Source organism: Lactuca virosa, chromosome 1 (genome assembly GCF_052849685.1).
Source record: "Lactuca virosa cultivar CGN04683 chromosome 1, Lactuca_virosa_CGN04683_v6, whole genome shotgun sequence".
NCBI lineage: Eukaryota > Viridiplantae > Streptophyta > Magnoliopsida > Asterales > Asteraceae > Lactuca > Lactuca virosa.
In genome coordinates, this window is record NC_136426.1 from 14,668,357 (window position 1) to 14,693,859 (window position 25,503).

A 25,503-nucleotide genomic window follows, 5' to 3' on the forward strand; every position below is an offset into this window, starting at 1 on the left:
GGTCGGGTCAAGTATATACCAATTATAGTTATGGACTTAGACACTAATCCAACACATTAGACATAGCAGTGGTTGCTACAACATTCATGAGTGCTCATAAGTTCTGTGTATTGAATTCAACCCATGCTCATTTGGATTCACTTCATGGATTCTATCACGAGTGAATCGTGAGACGATAATATCTTATATTCTTCAAACCTAGAGATATGAGTTGTTGACTATGAGTTGGTTATACATTGATTGCACGAAAACACATTGGTAACTCGATGTTATAAAACGTGCCTTTGTGTCTGATTCAACAAGTAGTCAGTACAAACATATGAGTCGAAGTTTATCCATTCCTTTTACCCTTAAAGGGATAAAAGCGATATCTGTGGGCCCCTCGATGATTTAGTGATGACAAAATGTAAGTGCTCGGCCGGGCCTGGACTGATTTGATTTGTTCAATTAGTCAGTCGTCATAAATCGGAAATCAGGAAACAATAAATGGACAGAGCGAATGATTATAATCCATGTCTCAGTCCATATGATATCTAGAATGGAGGAATATATGATCACTTATCTAATGGACGCGTCATTGATTTGTTCAGAGTTCGGCAGCAGCTTTTAAGAGCTACGATTGCTGGTCAGGTTATGAACGCGTACTTGCAATAATAGTTATTAGACTTATCCAAGTGGGAGACTGTTGGATTAGTGTCTAAGTCCATAACTATAATTGGTATATACTTGACCCGACCCGGCATGGTCCATTTGGGTTGCATGGCATCATGCATTTGGATAGACTAAAATGAGAGAAATAACACTTAAGGTTTATTAATATATTATAAGTTCTAATATATTAATAAGATTATTTAATTAGTATTGATCAAGAATTAATCTAGAATTAATTAAGTGATCAAAAGAAGACTAATTAAATATATGGGTTGATTGTGTAAATCATCCATACTTATATAGTGGGTTAATGCTCCATGGATTATCAAGTTGGGCTAAAACCCATAGGATGCTCCAAGGATGCTCCATGGTGTATTTGAACCCATGGATCCAAGGAAATGGAAAGCCATGACAATTAGGGTTTACCCTAATTGTGACTAACTATATAATGATCTTATTATTGAAGAAATCGGCCACTAGAGAAACAAGTGAGGGCAAACCGATTTTAGAAGTGTTCTACTTTCTCTCAAGTTATTCCAAGTGTTCATGATGTTGTGTGAACCATTTGAGGTGTCACACTTGGGGCACTAGGCTCTTGAGCTCCATGGAATCAAGCACCAAACAAGAGGTATGTGATTCTACTAGAATTTATATTATGTGTACTTTATATTATGCTAGTTAGAATAATACCTTGGAAAATTGATATTTGCATGTATAATAGAGAAAACATAGATCCAAGGTATTTAGGGTTGCATGTACACCTTAGGAGTGTTAGAATGCTCAAAACCCAACAGGCTCGTGGCATAATGGCAAGACTATGTTCGACACATATCATCTTTATTGATTATGATATATGTATGGATCATGGTTATGTATGACAGTATGTGATTTATGTACTTATATGCTAGACAATATCCAGTTGAAAGAGACCGAAGGGGTAGGCCATCACCCATATATGCTAGGCAGTATGTTGATGTGTATGGTATGTGGTATTTGGGGAACTCACTAAGCTTCGTGCTTACGGTTTTCAGTTTTGGTTTCAGGTACTTCGTTTTCAAAGGAAAGAAGCCGAGAATCGCAGCGCATCATACTATGTTTTCCGCACATGAGATCTTTGGGATTTGTAACATCCCAAAAATCATGACCAAAAATTTTCGTTTTTAAATATAATACTGTTGGATTAATGTCTAAGTCCATAACTATAATTGGTAAGACTTGACCCGACCCGACATGGTCCATTTGGGTTGCATGGCATCGGGAGAATTGGATAGACAAGATGAGGAAAAAGGATACTAGTGATTTATATTAATATATTATAAGTTCTAATATATTAATATATAATCATATTATTTAATTAGTATTGATCAAGAATTAATTTATAATTAATTAAGTGATCAAAATGAACTAATTAAATATGGACTCTAAGATATATGTGTGTGATGGGCCAAGTTCATTTAGGTTGGGCTAAGCTTTCATGGATAGTCCATGGAGTGTTTAACCCATGGATCATATGAAATGAAAGGTCATGGGTATTAGGGTTTAACCCTAATCTCCACACTATATAAAGATGTCCTTGGTTGGTGAAATGGGCACTAGTGTGTGTACACAAAAGGGCAAGGCCGATTTCACTAGAGAGAACCAAAGTATCCTTATTCTCAAGGTTATTCCAAGTGTTCATGGTGTTGTGTGAACCATTTGAGGTGTCACACTTGGGGCACTAGGCACTCAAGCTTCATGAAGACAAGTTACATAAAAAAAAGGTATGTATTCTATCTATTTTATTACCCAAGTATATGATATTTGTATGCTAGTATAGGGTAATATCTTGGAAACTTCATATTTGCATGTATAATAGAGAAAACATAGATCCAATGTATTTAGGGTTGTATGTGCACTATAGGATGTTGTAGTATACTAAAACCCAACAGTGGTATCAGAGCCATGGGTTGTTTTCTGTTATATTCATGCAAATGTTTGATTTTCAAAGTTAAAAAAAAAATGAAGTTTGTCAAATTTTAAGATAATTACTTGTTTTGTGAAAAACTAATTATTTGTAAAATTTGAATCATTTGCTATATGAGTTGAATTAGGTCAAATTTAGTAAAAGATAAAATGATATAATTATTTTATTAGTTTTAAAAGTTTGATCTAAATGTTTTAAGGAGTTACAAATTTTGTCATCAAATTTTGGAGCTCAAAAAGTTTTTTTTAAAGTTGTGATCTTATGTGTTTTGAAACCTCCATAAGTTATGGATATGAAAAGGTTTAAAAAAAAATTGATTCAAAGTTTTTATGGAGTTACAAAATTTGGTGTTAATGTTTTAAAGAATTCCATAACTTATTCTTAAGTTATGGAACATGAAAAGTTTCATCATAAAACAAGCATTTAACTCCATAAGTTATGGATTACCAAAAGTTCACTAAACTCAAAAGAAGGGTAGAAAATAGCCCCAAATCAAAATCTAAGAGATAGATGGTCAAGGTTCCAGCTTTTTACCTTGAATGGATTGAGAATGGAGCAAAACCTATGGATCTTCTTGCTTCCACTTGAACTCCTAAGCTTCCTTCCTCCTTTCCAACTTCAAAACACACAAAAAGGCACCAACAAGATCAAGAACACTCAATAGAGGCTTAGGGTTCGAGTTAGGGTTTTTTCTGGGTTGGGAGGGACAATGGAGGTTGGGTTGGGGCGTTATAAGTTGTTTAAATAGGGTGCAAACCCAAATATTAGGGTTCCATTCAGACAGTCCTACTCGCCAAGTCAGTCTCCCGACTCGTCGAGTAGGTCACTTAACCCCCCGATCAAAAGTCGAGTCTACTCGGCGAGTTGGGCCTCCAACTCGCCGAGTTGGGCCTCCAACTCGCCGAGTCCCAGAACAAAACATGAAGTTACTTGAATTTAAATACGTACCAGGAACCGTGTGTTACAGGATTACACTCTGATATTGTTTTATGATAACATGTTTTGATTATTGACACTTTGGTTTTGATTTGGGATGTTATTATGAATGTTTTTATACTGTTAGTTTTATAATAACTTAATTATAAACAAAATTTTTGGTCTTAAAATTTGGGATGTTACACAACCTCAAACACCTGAAGGAACCACTTCCAAATATACTTATTCTCAATGCCAATCACATCATAAACTTGATTGTTTGGGTCCCTACCGATGGTAGTTAATAATTGTCCCTTACACTGCCATTTCAGAAAAGATACATCAAGCCCTACCACCCTTTTACAACCTAGCTTCCACCCTTCTTTGATTGACTTGAAACATATGTACAGCCTATTGAAAGTAGTTGTACCATCATTGTTGTATTCAACATAATTTCTAATGGTGGTGCTGTCTGGATTGGATCTTAGCAATTCACCACCATAACCCCACACCGTTGCATAGTGATCACCCAAATTTCCCTCAATCATGGACATTGACCTACATTTATGTAACATCCGATCTTCAAGTATTTTTCATTATTGGTCCCTTGTGTCAAAATCTTTGCATTTCAGCCCATACGCTGGGGGTACGTGAGGTACGCGCAACGTACATGATCAAGCCTTGGAAACACGGGACTCATGATAGTATGTTGGGTGTAAATGTGGTACGTAGGGCGTACTAGCTCAGACCCTAAACCCTAATTTTAGGAGTTTACTCCCCATTTAATCAACATTATACCTCCCTTGGACCTTCTAGAGACAACATCCACTCCTTCCAAACCTTAATATCGAGTCTCAACCTTGTGTGTGAATATTTTGAAGCTTTTTTAGAGTTTTTGGTGCTCTCTTGTTGGAGAAGACGGCTATTGAAGAAGGTGGTGGTGTTACTTGCAAACTTGTATATCCAGAAACTACCTCACCATATGCATCTTTTAGAGGTATAAAGTTTATACCTTGGTGTGTTTCTTTCTAGATCTCTTAAATGGGTTATTATGAGCTTCTTGTCCCAAGCTTCGATCTTTGTGAGTATGGTGCACACCAAAGCATATTAGTTGTCCGTTCATGTGTTTTAGGTCATCTAGAGTCATAAAAATACTTGGTTGAAGGTCCCTTTCTTTCCATGCAAGAGTGTGGTGGTTTTGAGTATGGTTTTAGTTAGGGTTTTGAGGTTTAAGCTTATTTCAGCAATGTAAAGGCTTACAGTTATGGACTTTATGGATTAAGACATTATAGGGAGGTCATATCTATGTTTGGATTACATGTCTTAATGATTAAAACGTTGTGGAGTGACTTTTGGGATCAGGCATCGTACACCCAACATACTTCTGGCTACGCCCAACATAGCCAGACTTGACCCCAACTGACCTTGTTCTTCAATTACGTAGCGCGTAGGGAGCGTACGTCCAGTGTACGCTTTGGACGGTTGACTTTTGCTTACTTTGACTTTTGGTCAAAGATTTAGGGTTTTGGACCATGAAATAGGCAAAATGGTCTTTTCCCTTAAGGAGCATAGTTGTGGGGTTTGGACTTGTGAGTTGTGAGTTGGGTTATGGACCTAAATTATTAATTAGGGTTAATTATTGTGTTATTAGGCGGAGTCTAGTTCCGATAGTTCGGGTGTTAGATTTATCTGTCATCAGTATTAGGTGAGTCTCCTCACTTATAGGATAGTTGTATCTGTGATAACCAGCTGGGTATAGCTGTTCTTATTGTGTTATGTTGTTTACATGTGACTGAGACTTCAGGTAGTCTCCAGGGTTGCTGATAACCCAAAGGGCGTGTTGTTTGCCCACTGAGACTTCGTGTGGTCTCCCGGGTTGCTGATAGTCCATAGTTCTTTATGTGGTATGATGTATGAGATATATTGGGGAACTCACTAAGCTTTGTGCTTACAGTTGGTGACTATATGTGTTTCATGTACTTCTGAGGATCACTTGAAAATGAAGGTCTAATTGTACATACTCGATGGGAGATTTTGTTACTGGGCATTTTGTGGCACTCTGATATTTTTGATGATGATTTGTATTTGATACTTGTGATTTTATGATAGTTTGGTTTATGAACAATATTTTGGGTAATTTAAAAATGAAAATTTTGGTTTGAAAGTTGAGGTGTTACAATCTAGTCCTATAGCTCCTTGCCCATGAAATCTTAGTGTGAAATTTGTGTTGAACTTTTTCTTGGATTTCCTTAGCTTTCAGATTAGACATCCTAATCAATTCTTTAAGGAATTGTCTAGCTAACCATGTTGGTCCCATATAGTTTTCCGTTGTTAAAATTCTTGACACGTGTATGATGTGGATGCATTCTTTATTTGTAATGACTTTTTGGTGCTCATCCAATAGGCTTTAACATAATAAGGACAACTGAATTTCTCAGGATCACTAGCACACACACAATTTAGTGTTACACTATCACATTTATTAGACCTAATATGATAATATTTAGATATGGCATGATTTGTGAAACAGAGTTTAAGTTACTGTGGATATTCATACCTTTCTCCCTTTTGAGGTTTCATTCTATTCCATTTCACGTTTGGATTATGGGTGGAATATTTAAACTCAGACTCCCTCTTTTCAGGAGTTTAATGCTTGTGGAGCTCCAAGGTTCTTTGGGGCTAAGGAACCCATTGCTAGCCGCCGATGGATCGTTGACATGGAGAATGCTCAGCGGACGAGTTTCTGCCTCGAGGGGGCGAAGGTGGGATTTGCATCTTGTCTTTTGAGGGACTAAACCCGTAATTGGTGGGAGGAGGTTGGAAGTGCATTAGGATCTACGACAATGGTGGCCATGTCTTAGGAGGAGTTTTTCATGAGATTCCAGGAGGAGTTTGCAGCAGCGATAGAGGTGCAACAGCTGGCGAGGGAGTTTCAGGACCTTCGTCAGACTACCAAGACTATGGCAAAGAGCATTGCCAAGTTTCGAGAGAGGGCTTTGTTGGTTACGTAGTATGCGGCAGGCGAGGAGATGAAGAAGGCAAGGTATCATGATATGTTGAGGGATAACATCAGAGATTTTGTGAGCTTGTCAGGTTGCAAGGCCCTGAATGATATGACTGCTAGAGCCCAAAAGCAGGAGATTGATTTGGAGGACCCTGAGAAGAGGAAATCAGAGCAAATTCAGATCGCATTGGGCCAGGCGAAGAGAACCAGGACTCATGATTTGCGTTTAGGAGGCCATCATGGCCGGGACCGTTTTGCTAAGTGTGGGAGGATCCACGAGGGGAGATGTCGTAAGAAAGAGAAGAGTTGCTTCAGTTGTGGTCAGACTGGTCATTTTAGCAGGGATTGTCCTCGAGGCTCGACTCCGATGTGTTTTCACTGCAATTAGGTGGGCCACAAGAAGGCTGATTGTCCAAGGTTGATAGGTGGAGAAGTGAGTGCAATTGATCCAGTTACTTTGAGGATCATTGACAATCATGATGGCAGGACAGAAGCCCCAGTAGTAAGGAGCCGAGCATTACAGCTTCAGTCGGGAGAGGCCAGAGTCTCATCAGATGTTATCGCGGGTACATTATATTTTGTTTTCCTTGTGCTTTATTATGTGAATATTTGTGCATTTGGATCATGTGTTTGTATGTGTAAGACATCATCTTCAGTTTAGTTTCCCTGTAATTGCCTGGTTAATATTATCAATGATTGTCATATGCCTTTTTGCATGCCGAGAGTCATGAGTGGAGCACATCCTGTTGAGTTGGATTTAGATTGTCAGGCATTTTGTTGTGGGCCCTTGTGGGAGTGAATTAGGGGTACCACTTGGAGGATCAATAGTCTGATCAGCGTGTTAGTTCAGCAATGAGACAGAGGAAGTTGTAGTGCAAGTCCATTTGCCTATTGGAATTCAAGATAGTTGTGGGGTGTAAGGGGTCAATCAGGATTTGAGTGCAAGAGAGTTGCCGCCGGGTTGACGTTCTCAGGGTTGTGAAGGTAGTCCTCGTATTAGAAGGTTTAAAGAAAAGATTACATGGAAGTTGGTTGTTCCCTTCCGGGACAATGAGATCAAAGTTCAAGGTGTTTGTGTCGCTCCGGAGGAACGTCAGTCGATTGTGATAGGATTTTGATCTAATTGCTACCACTAGTAGGTAGGAGTGGTAGTGAGAGGGTGTTTATCCTGGTCGCATGGGTTCTTGCAAACTCTAGGATTGTCAAATAAATTTCAAATTATATTAGTTGAAGATGTTTTATATGCATAAATCCTTCGACAAGTGGAGTGTTGGGTTGGTGATCCGTCACTTCCAATAAAGGGGTTCATTATTCATTGTCTTTAGTAAGGTTGGAAAGGTGTATTTAAATCTAAGTGGGGGAGAACCATTTGGATTTCTAGGGATAGAATCAGGTGCGGAACAAGGAAGAGTTCCACATCTTAGTCGAGAGGGAAGGCAGTTTAAGTGGCAGTCTGGATAGAGGATGCACAAGGTTGGGGGTTCAGAAACTTTTAACAGGGTGGCACGTTCGTAGTGATGCATGGAAAATATGTGTTTGGATACAGGTTGAGGGTCTGTGTTAGAGCTTCTTTGCCTGTTCTTGTTTGATGAAGGCTTTAGGGTTCGGGTTCGAAGCATGACCCAAACACCTGATTGGGATATAGTCGATGCGGTTTTGACTCGTGATTGATTGAGGGTTGGTATGGTATATGGAGGGCAAGACCATGAGTTACGCTCGTGGCTGATATGGGAGCGTTATAAGACTACGGGTAGCCATAGCATACCACATACCAAACACATAATCACATACTGGTTCTAGCCCACTGCTTCGGGCCCCGCCCGATATCAGACAAATCCGGCATCGGGCCCCGCCCGACATCGGACCGAAGCTCGGTATACATATCATATCAATAAGCATAACATAAACATAAACATAAACATAACATGAAAGCTAACATCCCTCGGGCTTGCCCCGACATCAGAACTAAATCTGGAACACATAATCAGACACATGCAAGAATCACAAAGACATCAAGCATTCTAACTGCATCGGGCCCCGCCCGGCATCAGACCGGAGTCTGAAACATAAAACCTACATAGGGCTAACCCCGACACATATAATCATACATAAACGGGCCGGCCTTGGTGGCTTAGACCCGTTCCTACTGGAAGAGAACTCACCTCGCAATACTGACTGCTGAAAACTTGAGCGAGGAATCCCTGTCTGCTGCTCCGACGACTCTCCGACTATTAATTCCATAATAACACTTAATCAGAATTTGCTAATCCTCTGTTAGGGTAAAATGACCATTTTACCCCATGTCAAAGTCAAAGTTAAAGTCAAGGTCAACTCCTAGTCAACCCAACTCGTCGAGTTATCTCCTAACTCGACGAGTTCTTGAATGCTTAAACCCGTGGTCAACTGAGTCAACTCGTCGAGTCCCTTAATAGACTCGCCGAGTTCTTGCCGTCCTAACAATCGGGACAACCCGCTACGACTCTTCGAGTCCTTCCCTGGACTCGGCGAGTTCCCCTGTCTGATTAAAGCCATCTCAATGGATTAAGCTCCTACCATTCAGATCTATGTTCCTTAGTTCGTTTGCTCACTGGAAAGGCCACTCTAAGGGTAAAGTTTCCAACTTTACCCGTTCATAACTCTTCTTAAAGGGTTTAGACAAAACCCTAATTCCTTTAGGACATGAATCTTGTCCAAAAAGCCTTAAAATCTCAAATCCACTCATGCAAACCTAGATCTAGGGTCTAGCCATCAGATGATCACTGAAAGTCTCAAGCTTGCTTCCATGCATGGCCCTTTTGGGCTCAAAAGGCCATAAATACTTCATTAGCACTTGCATGAGAACTCTAAGGGCATAAAGTTTGCACCTTTATGTCCTCATAGCCTCTCAAGGCACTAGATCTGGAAGGACAATTCATGGGTCAAACCTTACCCATAAGTTAGCAAATCTTGGACCAAAAACCCTCAAAAGAGGTCATAAATAGATCTAAGAAGAGAATGATCAAGTTTGAGGCTTTATTACCAGAAAATGCAGAGAATGAAGTGTAGCTCCTGGATCTACTTCTTTCCCTTTGAACCTTCTATCTTCTTCTCCTTCCACAAGCTTCAAAATACACAACAACACTCAAAAATGGAAAGAACAAGCTCCAAATCACTCAAGGTGGATTAGGGTTTCGATAATAGGGTTTGGAGGTGATGGAGGCTGGGGTGGAGGCCAGATATGATGCTTAAATAGGGTGCAAACCCTGAATATTCGGGTTTCCCCCTGATGGACCTACTCGCCCAGTCCAGGTTCGGACTCGTCGAGTAGACCATTTAAAACCCGCGACCAAGCTGGCATCTACTCGACGAGTTAGGGATACCAACTCGTCGAGTAGCTCTTACAAAATGAATACTTTAGTAAATTAAATACGTACCCGGAACGGGGCGTTACGTACATGTTGTGCAACGATCATGGTGGTATGTTATGTTTACCATAAGAGAGTACAACCAATAAAAAGGTTTGAGCTTTCAATTTTTTGTTGACTAGCTTTTTTTGAATGACAATTTATGTAAAAAAGTTAAAGTTATTTATTTTTATTTTTATTATTTATAAACTTTACCTATAAATCTACCACTTCATCATACTATTTTTCACACAATATTTTTCTTACTCTATTACAGTCACATACATACATTTTGCCAACTTACTCTCCCACTCTAAGAACAGGATATTGAGATCATGAAGGAAACCAAAAAATATTTAAAAAAAACGTGACTTGCAAATCAGAAAAGAATGATTTGAAAATTTGAAGATGAAAGTCGATGATTACAGAAGGGATGATCTAACGCCTTGTTCTCGAGTTTTTTTAATGAAAGGAAGGGGATGAAAAGAGATGAAGGAGAATGGAATGAAAAGAAATAGAATGAAAAGATAGATGATTAATCGGTTCTTGAGTTACACTGTGTTCTTGAGTTTTTTTAGGAGAGAAAGGGAAGGAAAAGAGGATTGAGAGGGAGAAAGGTGTTCTTGAGTTTTTTTAATGAAAGAAAGGAAAGGGGAGGAGCGGATTGTAGTGGGGAGGGAAGAAGAAAAGAGGCAAGCTCTCTTTCTGCTCAAATTTGGGCGGATTGAGAAGGAAACCAAAAAAAGATTCAATTTACTCTCATCTTCTTCTTTGATGAAGCAAAGAGGGATAAAACATAATTTGACAGTAAACTTTCTTTCCTTCTCCTTGAACTCGAGAACGCATCTATCCCCTCTTGTGTCTCCTTCCATATTCTTCCCTTTCTCCCCCTCCCATCCCTTTCCTCCCCCTCTTTATAATTTAAACTCAAGAACACAACGTTAGATTGAAATAGAATGAAATGGAAGTATTTCAACCTTTTGGCACTTCCCTTCCCAACCCTCCCAATAGAATGAAATGGAAGTGTTTCAACATTTTTGTACTTCCCCTCATAACCCTTCTAAAAATAGAACGATGAAAAAGACACATATTTTGATTACTGTCTAACCTATTTTGCACTTCCCCTCCTAACTCTCTCAAAAATAGGCCCATCAATCTCAAAAATAGGCCCATGAAAAAGACTCATATTTTGATTCCTCTTCCCATTCCATTCCATCCTTTTTCGTCTCTTCAAAAAACCGTAGAATACATTAACCTCCAAACCATTCCATTCCACTTTTTAAATAAACTCAAAAATAGGATGTAAAGATCTTTTTGCAGTGAAACCAAACGATCAAAGAAGATATAAAAATATGTAAATTTATTTTCTAGTGTTCGTTTATTTTTTTTTTCCTTAAATTTTAAGCAATGTAATATTTTTCTTAATGAAAATCTAATAATTTTATTTTAGTTTTCATTGGAAAAAAAATGATGTTTGGGTTTGTGTTGTGGTGCGGTGGGTATCACTCGTTACAATCATCGGCTGGGGTTTTGGAACATGGAAGAGCCGCTAAAAATCGATCGAACAGTCGCGTAAACCTTGATTCCGAAGAACCGCTGGAATCAAAACATAATCGAATATTGGAAGTTTTAATTGGCTGAATCAAGTATAGAATAGGAACATAGGATCACACAAACATTCGAACATAGAATCGAGTTCTGGAGTTTTCAGACATAGAATCAGACGTTTTGGTGGTATCGAAGCATACAACCTCAAAATTCGATCTCTGTATGTTACCCTGCACCTTGTTTCATTATTTTCTGAAGCTGTTTTCCGTCATTGTTCAAACAGAAAGAAGAGATGGCTACGTGTTCCAAAAAGTTTAAATTCTTGTCTGAGAGTGATGATGATGACCCTTCTTATAGTGTTCAAGAAAATGATGAACTAAATGATTGCTTTATCAGATAATGATGTTTCCTTAAATCATGTTTTAGATGTTGAGTTAGGTTGGGGTCCATGAATAACAGTGCAGAAGATAACTTTTTGAACAGTTGTGTGATGAGCATGTGTTATCTCTTGATTTAGAAACAGAAGAAATTGTATGCCCATTGTGTTGTAGAATAATTGTTTTAGAGGTTTTTATCATGGTTTCCTCAACCAATTTAGGGTTTCCACCAGATGAGTGGTTGATATAATATCTTAATGTAACACCTCCGTATTTACAATCATTGTATTTGTTAGGACTTATATCATTGTATTGTTAAATCTTTATCTGAATCATATCAAGTTTAAAGTTTTGATCTTGGATCTGACTTGTATGTGTAGGGGCCAATGGAAACAAAAGTAAAATATTATAGAGATCTACTGAGAGAGAAATGAGAATCTGAAGAAAGCTTCTGCTGAAATTTCACAACGGAATTTGAAATAACTTTTAATCAGTGGTATTAAGGAGATCAAGCAAAATTTCTGAGGGATTTCAGAGGTAATCTCGAATTCTCCTTGCTGTATTTTATTAATTTTGTAAGAGTTGAACATATTATTGTATATCATTATGTGAAGAAAATTGGTAGATGATAGATTGATTTCACTTGGATAAGAGAAATATGAGTTCTATGTAAGAATCCATGATTAGTAATAAATAGTTGTAAGTAGGCGACAAAGAACACATGTGGGATCAAGGATGAAGAATTTGGTAGTTAATTTTGAGAAGATTGCTTATAAATTCGAATCCAACATAGGATTATTAGATTATGCTAGTGACGGCATATGGCTATCCCCTTTGGAAAATTACAGCGAAATCCAAAATGTTGAAAAACAAATTTATAGAACTCTTGACTTGAAACCTTGATCATTTTCATATCCTTTTAATTTTTTATTATAACATCATAACCAGAACATAATTTTGAATTTCAATTACAGTTTCAAGTAATCTTCAGGCGCTCCAATCTTAGATAGATCCACCTCAGCCTCATCATTTGAGGATGAAGCCCCAATTATTTCATCATCACTACGCTCGATGTGTTGCTTCATTTCATCTAGTTTAGATCTTAGTTGCATGAGCCCATGTATCCCAAGGCTTCCGATATATTCCTCATACGTTTCACAACCCAACGTCGCCTTTAAATGTTCTTTCAACATCTGTCCCCGTTTCTTCTCATTTGCTAATTGCTCATTCAATTCATCGAGTTCTTGATTGAGATTCTGCAATCTGGATTCATTGTAAGATTTCTTAAACCTTGCGATGAAGTCATCTGGTTGTTGGTCGGGTTGATTCAAGTTGAGAAATTTGTTTATGATGAAAGGAACACCGGGGCTTCCAAAAGAGAGAGGCTTTCCACTTAAGGAGAAGACGATGATTGCAATCTGTACGCCACATAGCGTCGCGAGCTCATTGGCTTTCTTGAATAATCCGCCATATCGCTTTGTCAAGGTAACCGCTCGCTCCTTTTCATTTTCAATTCTTTTCAGCTGTATCTTCTTCCGACCACTTCCTCCTTTTGGTAATCTTGCCATGCTTTCAACTCTAGAAAATCTGAAAGATTTCAATAAATGTGCCAATGTGAAAGAGTATGAGAATGGTTGTGAAAGGTTTTGATTTATGAAAGGTATTTATAGCATGCTGATTTTAAAACTCTATAGTTAATTTTCATATTTTTGTTGACCCTTTTCCAACTTTTATAGATATTTAGTAAATAAATGAACATATTAATATTTACTAAGTTTGACCGCTTTTAATTGTTTGTAAGAGGTTGGGGCCATTTTAATGAGAAGGCAATCGCATGCGCTACACGTGTAATTTATAAAGTTGTTAATAAAATTTAAAATTAAAAAAAGAGTCAAAACTAGTGACAACCAAGCATCAATAACACAAAATCTTATTGATATAGGCTGTAATTTTTAATTTCAAGCCAAAAAATGTCTTTTAGTCATTAACCTGATGTTGACCATAAGGAACGCAATAAATCTCTCATTATACCCTTTCGATTTAAACAATTTGTATTTTTTTAGTTGGTTTTTACTTTTTATGGACATAAGGGCATATTTTAGACATATGTGGAATATGAGGGCAGACTTAACATACATGTCCAACATAACTTTGTATGTTTTATGGAAATGCACTTGTTCTGTACATATGGTTTAGCCTTTTCACTTTTACCCTCAACAGTCTTTAGAATATTTACTTTATAGTAAAATGTAACTGCCAATGGTCTATGTATATACAGAAATTTGGTAAAAGAAACCAACAATGACTATAGATGTATTTGCAACCTAAATAGTCAATGCCAATTAGTGTATAAGTTTGTCCTCACATATGTCATTGTTATTCCATCACAAACATGTCTTTTGTTGATATGTAAATGAGCTGTTGATAATTGCAAATTAGAATAAGACGAGAGATACCATCTTCAAAAAAAAAAAAGAGTCCACATTTGTTATGTGAGTCAAACTGACCATTATTATCTTCAAATTGATAAGATTTATTTCCTTTTTCTACTAAGCTGAATCATGGTTATATTTAAATATGTGAATGGTATTGGAAGATATACCTCTTAGAGATAAATTGGCACAATAGATAATGTATTTAACAGTTTCTTCACTTCATACCTAAAAAAGTTATTTGTCACCAACTTAAAGCCTCAACAAACCATGTCATTTACATCATTTCTTTTCATTCAGTGTGAGATCTCACAAATTTAAGTGTAACTGAACTCCTTCGATCAATGCTTGCATGTTCAAGTAGCAGATCTTTAAATCATATCAAAGCTTTTCTGTAACTTACCTTTACATGACTGTTTGCATCCATATGTCTACAGTTGTTGAAGCCTATAATTCCAAGTATTTCTCACATAACATGTACACGCTTGTTCTTTCAAATAACATCTATTATATATGTGTTTTAGAATTTTCTTTTTAAATTGCTAAACATAAAAGGGGAAACAATTTCAATTGAAGGTTTTAAATCAACCCCAACCAGATATTATTGTTACTTTATCAAACCAAGCAAGGTCTCTTAGGACAACCTGTCCAATTTTCAAACCAACCCTACAGCATATTATATCAAATAAGTAAGGTCTTTCTGCTCTCCAGTTTTACATAGATCCGCTTCATACACATCATTTGAAGAGGAAGACCTACTTGTTGTATCTTCTTTACCCTCAAAATTCCCCATTCAGCTCTTCCAATTTGTGTTTTAGTTGCATTAGCTTACATATGTCAAGGCTGCCTATATATTCCTCATATGTTTTTCCCACCAAACGATGGTTTTATACTTTCTTGGATCATTTGTACTTGCTTCTTCTCATTTACCAATTGTTCATACACTTCATTAAATTCTTGAAAACACTTGATGGTTGGATTACTGGTAAGAATCGAAACAGATTTTGATGAAATGATTTGATGGTTGATCAATTTGTTTTGAGTTGAGAAATTTGCTTATGACATAACAAATGCTCAGGCTGCCAAAAGAGAGAGGCTTTCCACTGATGGAGAAGAAAGTGATTTCCAGCTGTATGCCACACTGTGTAGTGAGCTTACTGGCTTCCTTGAATAAGCCACATTAGCACTCGGACAAGGTAATCTTGATGGGTTATGTGTCAAGGATGAGTTGCGGGTCAGTGGGTAATCCACGGGTCACCAGTCATGGAGTGGATCACAGTTGAATAGTTTATGCCAGACGAAGTATTCAGAAAGTGGGTGTTACCAAGTCTTGTGATTGACCGAGTATTATGGATAATAAGGAGGAAATAGTTGTGTTGCTCCAGCAAGACAATGCAGAAAAATTACAAAATCTGCCAGCAATTAAGCCTTCTGCTTTAGTATTCCCGTTTTGCCCTTAGACCCAAGAACAAGCAATGACAATACCAAGATAAAGAAAAGTAAAATAGAGAAATAAAGAACAACAGATTTAACGTGGTTCAGCAAAATTTGCTTACATCCACAGAAGAGAGAAGACTTTTGTATTAGGTTAAGGAGTAATTTACCTCACTCTTTTGCCCCTATTACAAAACTTACGTACAACACTCTTTACAGCTGAAATCAGCATATAAGCAAACATACATGGGCCTACAAACATTGGGCTATTAACTGGGTCATTTAACCCAAAACAGTTGGGCTGACCCAAGTCAACTCAAGCTAAGATCTTTGGGTTGACCACTTACAATTCTCTACCTCGAACAACATTTGATAGACCTCAAATTTTGGACGATACACCAAAGAAGAAATTGCACACCCTGATATGAAGAACTCAATCCGGCTGCACCATTTGACCATGGTTGCCTACGTACCCACATCTGGGATCAAGCCACCGTAGTTCACTTCACCGGGTGAAAACTCCACCTCACCCTGACACCGCCCCGCAATGTTTTTGCCCTCAAGGGCAATCAACACTGATTAATATTAAGCAAGTTCAAGCAATGCTTAAACTTGCCACCTGGTACTACCTTGGTTAACATGTCAGCTGGGTTCTCATCAGTGTGCACCTTCATAAGAGAAATATCACCATCTTCTATGACATCCCGCACAAAATGATATTTGACATTTATATGTTTGGTACGAGCATGATAAACTTGATTCTTAGCTAAGTGAATTGCACTTTGACTATCACACCACAAGTCTACACAATCTTGCTCAAACCCCAAATCATCTAAAAAACCCCACAACCACAGGGCTTCCTTTACACCTTCTGTTATAGCCATATACTCAGCTTCTGTAGTAGAAAGCGCTACTGTTGCTTGTAGCATCGATCGCCAACTAACTGGAGCACCATGTATTTTGAACACATAACCAGTAGTAGATCGACATCTATCCAGATCACCAGCATGGTCTGAATCCACAAATCCAGTAATTCGACATGTATTTCCACCAAAGCATAAACCAATATCAGTGGTTCCTTTCAAATATCACAAGACCCATTTCACAGCTTCCCAATGTGCCTTCCTTGGGTTCGCCATGAACCTGCTGACCACACTGACCGCCTGTGAAATATCTGGACGTGTACACACCATGGCATACATCAGATTGCCGACTGCACTGGCATAAGGCACACACCCCATGTACGTCTTATCTTCTGCTGTAGAAGGAGATTGTCTACTAGAGAGCTTAAAATGTGGAGCCAATGGAGTCACGACTGGCTTGGCATCTTGCATCCCGAACCTCGCAATGACCCGCTCAATGTAGCCTTTTTGGCTCAAGAACAATCGATGTTTCGTCCTCTCTCTTCTAATCTCCATACCCAATATTTTCTTGGCAATTCCCATGTCTTTCATCTCAAACTCTTTACCAAGTTGAGATTTCAGCCTATCTATCTCCACCTTGCTCTTCGAAGCAATAAGCATGTCATCCACATACAAAAGAAGATAAATATAATCACCTCCATGAAGCTTCCGCATGTAAACACAACAGTCATACAGACTTCTGGAGAACCCATGCTTCAACATGAAAGAGTCAAACCGCTTGTACCACTGTCGAGGAGATTGCTTCAATCCATATAGTGATTTCCTCAAGCGACATACCTGACTTTTCTTATCAACAACCTTGAATCCATCAGGTTGATGCATATAGATTTCCTCATCCAATTCTCCGTGCAAGAAAGCGGTTTTTACATCGAGTTGTTCCAGCTCCAAATCACGATGAGCAACAATACTCAACAATACTCGGATAGAAGTGTGTTTCACTACCGGAGAAAATATCTCATTGTAGTCTACTCCCTCTCTTTGTGCAAACCCCTTTGCTACTACTCTTGCCTTGTACCTTGTACCACCGAGTTCTGAAGAATCCTCCTTTTTCTTGTACACCCACTTACAACCAATAGCTTTCTTTCCTACGGGTAATGGGACCACCTCCCAAGTTTGGTTCTTTCGAAGAGACTCCATCTCTTCTTCCATAGCAGCCAACCAACTCTCATTATTGCCATTCTGAATAGCTTCCTTGAAGGAGACCGGCTCATCTTCCTCCATCGAGAGTGCATACTCAACCAAACTTGCATGTCCGTAGTGTTTCAAGGGTTGATCAGACCCCAACTTTTGAACTTTCTTATATGCTCGCCTCGGCCTAGTAGAAACCGAATTGTCCCCGAGCTCTTGTTCCTCTGGTTCGTGTACATTTTCTTGCTGAACCGTCTCATGTTCAATATCATCGTGAATACCACCATGATCTTCCTCGTGAACACGACTAGAACCTTGTTGGCTTTTAGGTTCTATATTAACTACTTGAGACTTGACCGTCTCAATGTCATCACCATTTGGGACCGTAGCTTTTGAAGAAGCTACATTGGAGTTCTCATCAAAAGTAACATCTCTGCTGATTATAAACTTGGAATCTTCCAAACACCAAAGACGATAGCCTTTCACACCTGATGCATATCCCAAGAAAATTGCCTTCTTGGCTCTTGCTTCAAGCTTTCCCTCACTAACATGATAATAGGCTGTGCACCCGAAGATTTTGAGTTTCTCATAATCTGCATGTTCCCATGACCATACCCTATAGGGTACATTTCCATCTAGAGATGCATGAGGAGACCGATTGATAATGTAGCAAGCTGTAGCAACTGACTCTGCCCAAACCAGCATATGATCGCATACACATTGATCTCTCTCGCAATGTACGATTCAGCCTCTCTGCGACTCCATTCTGCTGTGGTGTTTTTCTGACCGTCCAATGTCTAGCAATTCCTTCATGATCACAAAATTTCTTGAAGGCACCTTCTGTATACTCTGTACCATTATCAGATCGAAGTGTCTTCAATTTCTTGCCTGTTCTGTTCTTAACCATTGTTTTCCGCTTCTTAAACGTGTCAAATACCTCATTCTTGTGTTTCAGAAAGTAAATCCAAACATACCTAGAATGATCATCCACAAAAGTGACAAAATATCTGGAACCTCCCTTGGAAGTGACTGAAGCCGGACCCCAAACATCTGTATGCACATAGTCTAAAATTCCTCTGCTTTTGTGTTTGCTTGATTTGAACTGAACCCGATGTGCTTTACCGTACACGCAATGCTCACAAAAATTCATGCAAGGCTTCTTCAAGTTCTTCAACAAACCTTCTTTACCAAGCAAATCAAGACCCTTTTCGGACATATGCCCAAGCCGTCTATGCCATAACCGAGTGCTTTCATATGGGTCACCACCACTACCATTTGTTCCAACTGCTGCACCATCTGTCACAGTCGTACCTGAAAGAACGTAAAGGTTTCCTTGACGAATACCTTTCATTACAACCAAAGAACCACGAACAACCTTCTTTACTCATTCCCATGTAACTATCTTACACCCACCGGAGTCCAATACACCTTTAGAGATGAGATTCTTTCGCAACTCAGGAACATGTCTCACATCCAATAAAGTTCTAACCACTCCATCATGCATTTTGATTCTAACAGAACCGAGCCCAACCGTTTTGCAAAAATGGTTATTTCCCATTACCACGGTTCCACCATCTATGCTCCTATAGTTAGTAAACCACTTCCTATTTGGGCACATATGGTACGAGCAACCTGAATCAATAATCCATTTACCAGAGATTTCTTCATCAGAAGTGGCAAAGTAACACTCATCATTGCTTTCTTTTCCCGAGGCATAACTAGCTTCTTGCTTCTCTTGTGCATTTCCTTTGTTGTTGTTGTTGTTGTTGTTGTTGTTGTTGTTGTTGTTGTTCTTTTCTTTGTTCCATTCTACTCTCTTGTTAGGACAGTTTGCTTTGAAATGTCCAAGCTCGCCACACTTAAAACACCGCCTTTCAGCAAGAGTTCTAGATTTAGATCTAGACTTTCCTCCTTTGCCTTTTCCTCTCTCATTACTTCTACCTCTTGCAAACAATCCTTGTGCCTGGTCTTTGTTACCACTAGCAGCAGCCATGTCACCAGTTGCAATCTTTCGAAGATCATCCGCTAGAATTGACGTTCTAGTCTCATCTATCGTAAGACTATCACCCACAAGCATCAATGTTTGTACAAGATTCTCATAAGACTTTGGCAACGAAAGAAGTAGTAAAAGTGCTTGATCCTCATCTTCTACCTTCACATCAATGTCTTTTAAATCTGATATACTCCTATCAAATTTACTGATGTGTTCCCGAATTGAAGAACCTTCATCCATTTTGCAAGTAAACAATTTGGACTTCAAATAGATCCTGTTTGTTAGAGTTTTCGTCATGAAGTTTGCCTCTAACTTTTCCCACACCGCAGCTGCCGATTCTTCATTACCAACCAAGAAAGCAACATCCCTTTCAAGGCATAAAATGATCGATGCTCGTGCTTCAAGATCTAACTCCTCCCAATCCTCATCGGACATATCTTTGTGCTTCTTTGTCTTACCCGCCAAAGCCTTGTGTAACTTCTGTGAGATTAATAGATTTTTCATTTGCATCCTCCAATAAGAAAAATCATTCTTCCCATTGAACTTCTCTAATTCATACTTCCCAACTTTAACCGTTCTGCTTGTAGATGCCATTTACCTGCTTGTTTCAAAATCTGCCTCTCTCAGGACTTTTATCGAACACCTTGTGTGCAGAACACAAAATACCACCTAAATACCTCAAATATGAGCTTTACCACCCGGATTTGATATTAAGCTCTGATACCAATTGTTGCTCCAGCAAGACAATGCAGAAAAATTACAAAATCTGCCAGCAATTAAGCCTTCTGCTTTAGTATTCCCGTTTTGCCCTTAGACCCAAGAACAAGCAATGACAATACCAAGATAAAGAAAAGTAAAATAGAGAAATAAAGAACAACAGATTTAACGTGGTTCAGCAAAATTTGCTTACATCCACAGAAGAGAGAAGACTTTTGTATTAGGTTAAGGAGTAATTTACCTCACTCTTTTGCCCCTATTACAAAACTTACGTACAACACTCTTTACAGCTGAAATCAGCATATAAGCAAACATACATGGGCCTATAAACATTGGGCTATTAACTGGGTCATTTAACCCAAAACAGTTGGGCTGACCCAAGTCAACTCAAGCTAAGATCTTTGGGCTGACCACTTACAAGTTGCATGTTTATTTTCTTTCTTTTGTTTATAGTACGTGGCATAATGGTAGTGGTGTAGCAGCTGAATCGTTTATTCTATAGTGTAGGATGTTTTTTAGTTAGATGTAATCAGTTTCCATTTGCAAGTAAATATAAACACAGAGAAAACCCAAATAAGGTTGAGCAATACATGAGAGTCGATAGTTGCGGGCTTGCACGTGGATTTAAAGGAAGGGCTGGTTTCCAACAATTGGTATCAGAGCACAAGGCTAGGTTGAAGGGGCTGCAGGTACTCGATTTTGTACCTTGCGATCGGAATTTGGGCGTCGACTGAACTGAATTTAGGCGGGAGAGAAGGCTGCGTTTTACAGCCGCTCTTCGATTTCTCTGTATCGTTAGGTACGATGGATCGATTGTTTGAATTCCTAATCATAATTTCACATTGTAAATTGGTCGTATTTGAGATTATTATATATACACCTTCTATCAGACATCCAAAATCTAATTCACTTCCGATTTCATCTTTCTGTCTTCAATTTCTCCACTTAAATTTCCTATTTCTACTTTTCCACTACAAATTGTGTATCTTGAATCGGCCAACAAGGTACACCGTACCGGTCCGTACCGAAATGAGTCTACCCCTCCCGTATCCGATACACTATATGTCGCGATCCCCATACTGTACCGTACCTCGTTCCCTGTACCGTACCGCGTTTCTGGTAACTATCCTACCCATTAAAATTATTACATGTGTCACAATTCTATATTTACTTAACTATCTCATTAAAAGTATATTAGGAATATATCAAATAAAGTTAAATTGAAAGGTGAAAAAATGATAGTGTTGGTGAGTAGAAATATTTATAGGTATAAAAGGTAGGAGGCAATTTAATTTCTCATTTTTTAATAGATGTAATTAGTTTCCATTTGCAAGTAAATATAAACATAGAGAAAACCCAAATAAGGTTGAGCAATACATGAGAGTCGATAGTTGTGGGCTTGGAAGTGGGTTTAAAGGAAGGGCTGATTTCCAACGATGACCAATGAAAAAGCATGGATTTCCAAAACTAGGATGCAAATAGTAGATTAAGTGGACACATTTTTTAACTAGAAGTTCAATGATAATGAGGAGAGAATACTATGATAATGAGGAGAGAATACTACTGGTTCTTTGTAGAAGTTATCCCGGCAGCCGGTGATGGTATGTACCTCAAGAGCCGATGAAGATCTAAATTAGTTTGAATTTTGAAAACTGTTTATAGGCCATTTGTAGGTTATCAATCTAAATCAGTTTGATATGTAAAAATGCTACTATTTCACCAACAAACCCAGATGAGGAAAGCAGTATTGCAAAAGTCGGCATAGGTGGCCGATTACTCGTCCGATTAATCAAAATCGGGTAGGGGCCGAGATGTCTAATTAGGAATCGGTCAAAAAACTCAGAATCGGTCAAACCCGGTCAAAATCAGTCGAATTCGGTTAAAATCGGAAAAAACTCGGAAATTTTGACTTTTTTTTTTAGAAAAAAAATCTATAATTGTTAGTAATATTAATCTATTTGTTATAATTTTTAATAAACTTGTTATATTTGTTATATATATAATTTTTTTAAAATTAATTTTATATAATTTATCCAATCCGAATACTCCCCAAGTACTCCCCGCCCAGACCGAATACTTGCCAGACGCTAGTCGGCCGCCCTGGGAACGCCTAACGAGTTTTGCAACATTGGAAGAAAGTATGGTTGGACATTGGAAGAAAGTGGAAAGGAGTCATGTACCGGAGAAAGAATAGTGAGAGGGGGAGGGAGTTGTCGAAGAAGTTAGAAGGTTGGAGGGGAAGGGTGGCCGAGGAACGTGAAGGTAAGAGGGGTGGGGTTGGCCCTTTGCAATTTAATAATAACAAAAAAAGTTAAATGAAATGAAATGGCTATAATAAGTGTAGTTAATGATCAAAATATTAATTTCCATTAAAACATGAACCTGAAACCAAAAACATAATGAAATCCGCTATATTTATTTATTTATTTATTATTTATTTATTATTTTTTTTTATCAAGGGACCTAAACCTCTAAACCAAAGAAAATTGGGAAACACAGGAACCATTTTTTTTGTTTACTGTAGGTTTATTGATTTATCTCAAACATAAGGTAGAAAAAGAAAGATAATGACAAAAGACTTGTTGATAGTTTATTCAAGAGAAAACCAAAACCGAAATCGATACTTTGGATCTTTCTTTAATAGAAGAGCTTTACTTATTTGAAACTTGAGAGAGGTGATGAGAAAACCGGGATACTTTGTGGGTGCCTAAAGAAATTATGTGGATCAACTTTGGCCTTGATTCGAATTAACTTCTTGAAATTGTCCCTCTTCCAGTACCTCTCCCCCCAAACACTTGCTTCCTCATAATTAGCATTTCCAACACCCAACTCAAGATCATTGTAGTTGAAATAGGCCTCTCTCGGGTGTTTTGACACATAAGGGGTCAATAACTCTTCCAAGCTTTGCAGCCAAGCTAACCTTGAGAGCGATGTAGGGGTTGTGTCTGACGTTTGACCGTCAAAATATACAGACTTGAAGACCTGTAACAGCACTCCAACTCTATGAGGATATGGAATTGCTGTCTCTGAGTAATCATTCATCCGTCCGCCAAAAGGATTTATCATCAAAAGCCCTGATTCGTCGTTTTCCATAACTTTACTCCAGATCTTTCTAAGCCCTGTTATGGGGATTGGTGTTCGGACATAGTCTGATTTACCTTTGAAGTTCAGCTTGGTTATGGCGGATCGGTTCGTGAGAATCTCGATCGGGGTGGAGCTTGGCAAGCCCCAAAACACAAGTGTCGACTGGACACTAGTCATTTCTTCACAAATCTCTTTTCTGACACCGAGCTCCGGAAAATTTTCGTCCAAAACTAGAAGCAATGTGTCACTTGGGCCCTGATAGATTCCTTCAAACAAAATTCGGATGGTTTTCATGGTACTGTTGCCGATATATTCGCTAAACACCTGAGTTCTTATGTGCAAATTTCTATCAAAAGTTGATGCGATGTATTGATATTTATAGAAAATTTCAGTTACACCTTCTTCCAAAGTTTTGTTCAGTAGAAAGACGGTTACTTTTTCTGGAACCGGAACCAACCTCAGTTTCCATGCAAGAACAATTCCAAAACTGGAAGCACCACCTCCTCGAATCGCCCAAAACAAATCTTCACCCATCATCTTCCTGTTGAGAATGTTTCCATTTACATCCATGAAGCGAACATCCAAAGCATTATCAGCAGCAAGACCGTATTTCCTCAATAGGTTTCCATAGCCACCACCGCCTATGTACCCGCCAACACCCACAGTGGGGCAAACACCTCCAGGGAAATACAAGGTGTTGGTTTTCTGAGAAATAGCGTAATAGAGTTCACCAAGCGTAGCGCCTGCCTGGACCCACACGGTGCTGTTTGCTACATCCACATCTATAGACCTCATGTTGGTGAAATCAATCATAACAAACGGCACATCAGCTGTGTACGAGAGGGCCTCAAAGTCATGACCACCACTCCTGATCCTGATCTCGTAGCCATGTTTCTTGGCACAATAGAGAGCTGTTTGGATGAGTGTTTCATTCATAGGTGTCACAATGACCGATGGTTTTGGAGTGGAAGGTTTAAGGAACCTAGTGTTTTGGACTGCAACTTGCCAAATGGGTAGGAAAGAAGCATTGACAGGGGTGAAAATGAGTTGAGAGTCAGAAGTGAAATTGTTGGAGTTGGATTCTATGCAGCTGATGAAATCTTCAGAACCTGGTGTAACTTCAAGAATGGAAGATAAGGTAGCCCGGGAAACAGAGAAGTAGAGACTTAGAATGAAGAGAAAGACAGATGAATTTAGAAGAGACGCCATCATGTTTTAATCAATGAGTTTGATTTTATGGTCCTTCGTTCCCATAGTTATATGGAGTGAAAGTGGGTGACTGCAGAACTTTAGTTTGCACAAATGTGGGGTTGTGGCACGCCCTACCTCCTCACCAACCTTATATACATGTTTGTGGTTATGCTTATTTTGTGTATAACTTGAAATCAACTTTAGACTACTAGGACTAGGCAACGTCCACTCACATTATTATCTAAAAACACCTAAAACGGGAGATAACACCAAAGCAAATAATTTTTTCCTCTTTTTCTCTCTATATCTCTCATCTTAACACCATGTTATAACATTTAATAACATGGGGAACACCACCCCCACTTCATGTAATAACATGAAACACCGTTGCCCACACCCAATAACCTTATACACATAGAGTTTACATTTGCAGCCCTTTAACTATCATTATACTTATATTTATATAATTTCTATTTTCAGTTTTTATTTTATTTCTTTATAATAATTTATGCATATACTCATTTGTTTAAAATCTACAGAACCTGATGTAACCTCAACTACTCAAGAGTGGAAGATAAGGCAACCCAGGAAACATAAAAGGAAAGAGTTAGAACAAAGAGGAAGACAGAATTTAGAAGAGACGTGTTCATCTTTTGGTGAGTTTGAACCATATTTATATAGAATAACTCAGTTAAGAGCGGAGAGGTGACTGAATGTGGGGCTTTAAATAGGTGAATGAAATAGGAATGGCTCTCTTTAA

At 38.5% G+C, this 25,503-nt stretch overlaps 1 protein-coding gene, 1 long non-coding RNA gene and 1 pseudogene across 2 annotated transcripts; 1 reads left to right on the forward strand and 2 right to left on the reverse strand.

The window, feature by feature from the left end:
- Window positions 1-11,381: 11,381 nt before the first annotated feature.
- Window positions 11,382-25,503, forward strand: LOC145133031 (uncharacterized). The gene is made up of 3 exons (XR_013718362.1): window positions 11,382-11,684; window positions 12,222-12,378; window positions 25,283-25,503. It is a non-coding gene; the product is annotated as an uncharacterized LOC145133031 (long non-coding RNA).
- LOC145133024 (agamous-like MADS-box protein AGL29) lies at window positions 12,793-13,424 on the reverse strand. The gene has a single exon (XM_079067969.1). The coding sequence runs from the start codon at window positions 13,407-13,409 to the stop codon at window positions 12,810-12,812; it is 600 nt and encodes a 199-aa protein (XP_078924095.1). The 5' UTR covers window positions 13,410-13,424; the 3' UTR covers window positions 12,793-12,809.
- Window positions 22,881-24,858, reverse strand: LOC145133015 (tetrahydroberberine oxidase pseudogene; annotated as a pseudogene).